This window comes from Etheostoma spectabile, unplaced genomic scaffold, assembly GCF_008692095.1.
Source record: "Etheostoma spectabile isolate EspeVRDwgs_2016 unplaced genomic scaffold, UIUC_Espe_1.0 scaffold433, whole genome shotgun sequence".
Lineage (NCBI taxonomy): Eukaryota > Metazoa > Chordata > Actinopteri > Perciformes > Percidae > Etheostoma > Etheostoma spectabile.
In genome coordinates, this window is record NW_022605608.1 from 52,491 (window position 1) to 57,457 (window position 4,967).

General features: G+C 37.4%; 1 protein-coding gene across 1 annotated transcript; it reads right to left on the minus strand.

Annotated features, from left to right (window-relative positions):
• Window positions 1–523: 523 nt before the first annotated feature.
• LOC116686680 (uncharacterized protein C22orf15) lies at window positions 524–3,581 on the minus strand. Its single transcript, XM_032511719.1, has 5 exons — window positions 2,861–3,581; window positions 2,336–2,422; window positions 1,623–1,745; window positions 1,100–1,174; window positions 524–962 (listed from the first exon to the last, which is right to left on the minus strand). The coding sequence occupies exons 1-5, from the start codon at window positions 2,883–2,885 to the stop codon at window positions 838–840; spliced, it is 435 nt and encodes a 144-aa protein (XP_032367610.1). The 5' UTR covers window positions 2,886–3,581; the 3' UTR covers window positions 524–837.
• Window positions 3,582–4,967: the final 1,386 nt, after the last annotated feature.

Here is a 4,967-nt window from a genome sequence, read left to right on the forward strand (position 1 = left end):
TTCGCCTCTGAATGCTGCCCAGTGTTTGGCGTATATTTAGACATCGTTTTAGCATCACAGGTATGTCAATTTTCTGTTCTTTTGCACTTTCAGAGTTAAAAAATATCTTGTTCCGGATAGGGGACCGGAAATAAAAAGGCTGGACTTTGGGTGTACATGGGCTAAAAGAAGTGCATTAGTTTGAATGTAAAAGTCAATAGAATTATGAATATATTAAAATTGTTGTGACAGCCATGCAAATAGTGTAATACATTGTAACCACAATACAATAAAACTATAATACAGCAAAACAATTACAGTATAAAATTGTAATTAAAATTGATTACTGTAAGGGTATCATACAGAAAAACTAAGTTACAGTAAGGTGTACTTTTTCTACTGAAAACTAAGGTACAGTAAGGGTTACTAATACTGTAAAACTAAGTTACAGTAAGGGTATATACTGTAAAAACCATGTACGTTTATTGATACTGTAATCGGGTAGTTACCGCAAAAATACAATAAAAAGTCTAACAGTGTATTACAATACACTGTATGTACTTTACTTTCACTGCCAAGTTTAACTGGTGTTGCTCCTCTTGTCTTGTCCTGTCTTGTATTGTTTTTAAAGTTTTTGACACATGTATTTATACAAATGAAGTATAGTATTTATTCGTTTTTTTAATTCCCCGCTTAGAAGAAAGCCTGACAAAGTTTCATTATGCACTTGTATAATGACAATACAGATTCTTTATATTCTGTCTGTCTATTGCTAGCTTGGATTTGTTTCAGGTTAAAGGTCTAAAGAAATCCAACTTTAAAGTCTTGACTAAAAAACATAATAATAATAAATCTAGTCTAAAACTCTTTCAGTTGGTGTTTATTTGCAGAGATGTTTGTGCTCCTGGTTTTGCTCCTCTGCGTTCGTCCTCTGGTCTTTCTGTCTTGCTCCTTGTCAGGGTTAGACAGTTTCCTCAGCAACTCTACAACAAAAAGGTTGGATTTAAATAGTGAACATGGCTTTGACCGACAGGAGGCCTCAGAGAGCCACTTAAAGTATGCTGGTTGGTCAGCACTATTCAGTTTCAGTCATGAAGTTGCTGCTGATGCTTTTTGTTACCAGTTAACTCCGGATGACTCTGGCTGGAGTTGTTTAGGAGAGGCACATATTTCCGACATCCAGTATCATCATCTCCTGAAGGGAAATAATAACATAATAAAACAGCTGGACAAAAGTTCAAACACAATTCAAACTTTTACATTTACCTCCCAAAACTATATAATTAGGATTGATATGATACATTTTATAGTCTTCTGAACCTAAAAAAGCACCATCATTTGTACATGCTGTAACTGTAAGAAACTGTATCAAAACTGGCCAGTACAACCCCGCCAAAAAACCTATAAGTTCCTTTACATAAATAAAGACATTTGCACCATAAATTTATGCAAAAGGCCCAATTTGTTGCAGAACAATTCACCAGAATGCAGGAAATAAAGTGTTTCATATGTTAAAAATTTAAATTTTGCTCAAATGTGGAGATCTTAACCCCCAATGTGGAACACAAAGTCATGCCCTCGCTGTTACCTGTTCCTTACCCTTTTCCAAATTATAAAATATTTTCTAAACGTGGCATACTCACGGCATACTCGTAAGAGGACGTAGTATTGTCTCTCTATCAGCACGCTGCTGGCCAGAGCGTCACTATGCTGCTTTCCCTCCAAGTTCATCACTCTACCACTGCTTTCCATCAGGTCCACACACTCTGCAGGGTCAATTGTAGGTTGTTATTTTTTATATTACATTTAACATAAAAATGTTTTATACAGGGTCTAAAATTTACAAATGACTTTTTGAATTTTGACATTGCAAAGTGAAAATGTGAATCTATCTGCCACGTTGGCAGGTAGCCAATGACAATTAAGTGCTTCATTGCAGTAGTTGTTTTTTGTCCAGCCCAGTCTCATGGCAGTTCGTAAAATTGTCACGTTATTTAATCTATTTATTTGTGTACAGGTCACGTTGATGTCGTTATTTTCGTGTATTGATTACAAATGTTCAAGTAATGTATTTCAATGGGAAGCCTATCACGTGATCACAGAACGATTACGGTAGCTAGTAGTATTAAAAAGCCAAAAATCCGAGCAGGGAGGTTGGGGTTTGTCGGGTTGGTGGATTGCTCAAACAACACAGGAATTTCACCTCGAAGACTGGGTATCGTGTATTGCAGTTCCTTTCCGCGTTATTCTCTTGTCAGACTTACTGTTAAGTTATGGATGCTATAGAACTGACTGACATTAAGTTTCTGACTGTAAGTCCAAACCACTAAACATGTTTCAAAGAGCTGTTCAGTACCTTTTAAGTCGAGACCACACCTCTCCTTTAAATGATGGATGAAGTGTATCACCTTACAGTTGAGATTTACCATTTCCATCCTGTTGTCTGTCAGGAAAAAAAACATCTACTCAAAATATAACATTGCACAATAAACTTTGCACTTTAACAATTTCACAATGGAAGTTTATTCTCCCTGTATTCAGGCACCAAACATACTAAATGTTGACTTCTAAGCAAAGCAATCATTTGCCACCACATTAAATATGTGGTGATCTAATATAACTCATTTTATATTAGAGCTGGGTTCAAATAGAAGCAGTGCAATTTTAGTCACCTGATGTGTCGAGTAACATGCTGAGACATTTGTTTCAATTTTTCTAGGATTGGAATAGTTCCTGAATTTTTTTTCCAGTCAACTTCAATAAAATAATCAAACTTTAAATGCCCTGGTTTAATCCTACTCTACATAACAAGTGTCATTGGTTGACATTTACTCTACTTGAAAAGCAGCGAAATTACAAAATATCCAGGAACGCTACTAACCTCCAAGCAGGATAGTGACAAACATTTTCTAGTCCTGACTGCAGTTAAGCTCCACTAGTACTGCCGCTAACAGTTTACAGCATTCGTTATTCCAGACGTTTGGACTGGGCAATAAAAGCTGTTGAATCAGTGTTGTGGTCTACACTTTGTGACAAAACTCTGAGGGAGAGGCTGTCTGGACTGGCCTGCATAATGTAGTGATGGTAAACAACCAAACACACACACACACACACACACTCACACTCACACACGTCTTTTGCATCCTCCTCCTTTTCTTCTCTTTTCAAAGCTGAAGCCTATAAAAGAAGGGACAAGGGGCAGCTGTTGCATGTATCCATGGAGTCTCTACACACAGACAGACTGGCACTCTGGACTTAATAGTTACTTGTTGGACAGTGATGTCAAGATTGACTGAAAAAAAGAGGCTTTATTGTTTCACGCCTCAGATTGGAACTAAGATTGTAATAGTTCCTGAATTGGAAAAATGGTGCCAGTACCCTGATTCAACAATTGCATGACATGATCATAGCATGTGTCTTGGACTTACATTTATATTCAGACGTATATCTTGTAGGGGTGACCCCGAATAATCGACTATTCGACCGTTTGATCTAAGAAGCCTGATTCGATTGCCAATCTCACAGTCGAATCGTAGTAGTGTCTGAAAATGTGGCTATGAAACAGGATCATTCTATTCTGGCTTTAATGGGGGTACTGAATGTCTGATTTTACCTTCTTTTAAAATGTATTATTTATTATTTTCTGTTTAATTGCTTGACAATAAATCATGATATATAGTCTATTTTGTACAAACACCAGCCTTTTAATAATACTGTTAATATTGGGTGCCTGGGTAGCTCATCTGGTGGCGCGGGTATGCAAAGGCTCAGTCCTTGACGCAGTGGCTCAGGTTCCAAGTCCAACCTATGGCCATTTGCTGCATGTCTTCCCCCTCTTTCCTGTCTAGAGCTGTCCTGTCTATTAAAAAGGATCTTAAAAACAAATAAATAATAATAATAATAATAATATTGTTAATATCAAAAGGTACTTATGCGGGCAAAAATCATACAATGGGGCTCAAAAGTTTGGGCAGCCCAGGTAAAAAATTGTATTAATGTGCATAAAGAAGCCAAGATGAGATGGAAAAATCTCCAAAAGGCATCAAATGACAGATTAGACATTCGTATAAGATGTCACAAAATGTCAGATTTTATTTCCATTATTCCATCAAAAAAATTAAGTACCTTGTACTGCCCCCTTTGGCAAGTATCACAGCTTGGAAACGCTTCTTGGAGCCAGCCAAGAGTCTTTCAATTCTTGTTTGAGGTGTCTTCGCCCCTTCTTCCTTCCAAAAGTCTTCCAGTTCTTTGAGATTTCTGGGCTGTCTGTCACGCACTGCTCTTTTAAGGTCCATCCATAGATTTTCAATTATGTTGAGGTAAGGAAAATGTAAAGGCCATGACAAAACCTTCAGTTTACGCCTCTTGTTGTAATCCACCGTGGATTTTGAGGAGTGTTTAGGATCATTATCCATTTGTAGAAGCCATCCTCTCTTTAACTTTAGCTTTTTCATAGATGCCATCAAGTTAGCGTCCAAAATGTTTTTAAATTTTATTGAATCCAATTTTCCTTCTACACGTGAAATGTTCCCTATGCAACTGGCTGTAATACAACCCCAAAGCATGACTGATCCACCCCCATGCTTGACAGTTGGACAGAGGTTCTTTTCATTAAATTCTGTGCCCTTTCTTCTTCAAATGTACCTTTGCCAAAAAGTTCTCTTTTAACCTCATTGGTCCACAGAACTTGTTTCCACACTGCATCAACCTTGACTATATGTTAATTAACAAACTTCAAACGCTGATTTTTGTAGTGAGGAAGTAGAAGAGGTTTTCTTCTGATGACTTTTCCATGAAGACCATATTTGTACTCTTTAAGTATCTCTTTATAGTGGAATGATGTACCACAACTCCAGTGTCCGCCAGGTCTCCCTGGATGGATCGTGCAGTCAAACATGGGTTTGGACTTGCTTTTCTCACAATCCTGCAAGCTGTTCTGTCTGATATTTTTCGTGGTCTTCCAGATCTTGCTTTAACTTCCACTGTTC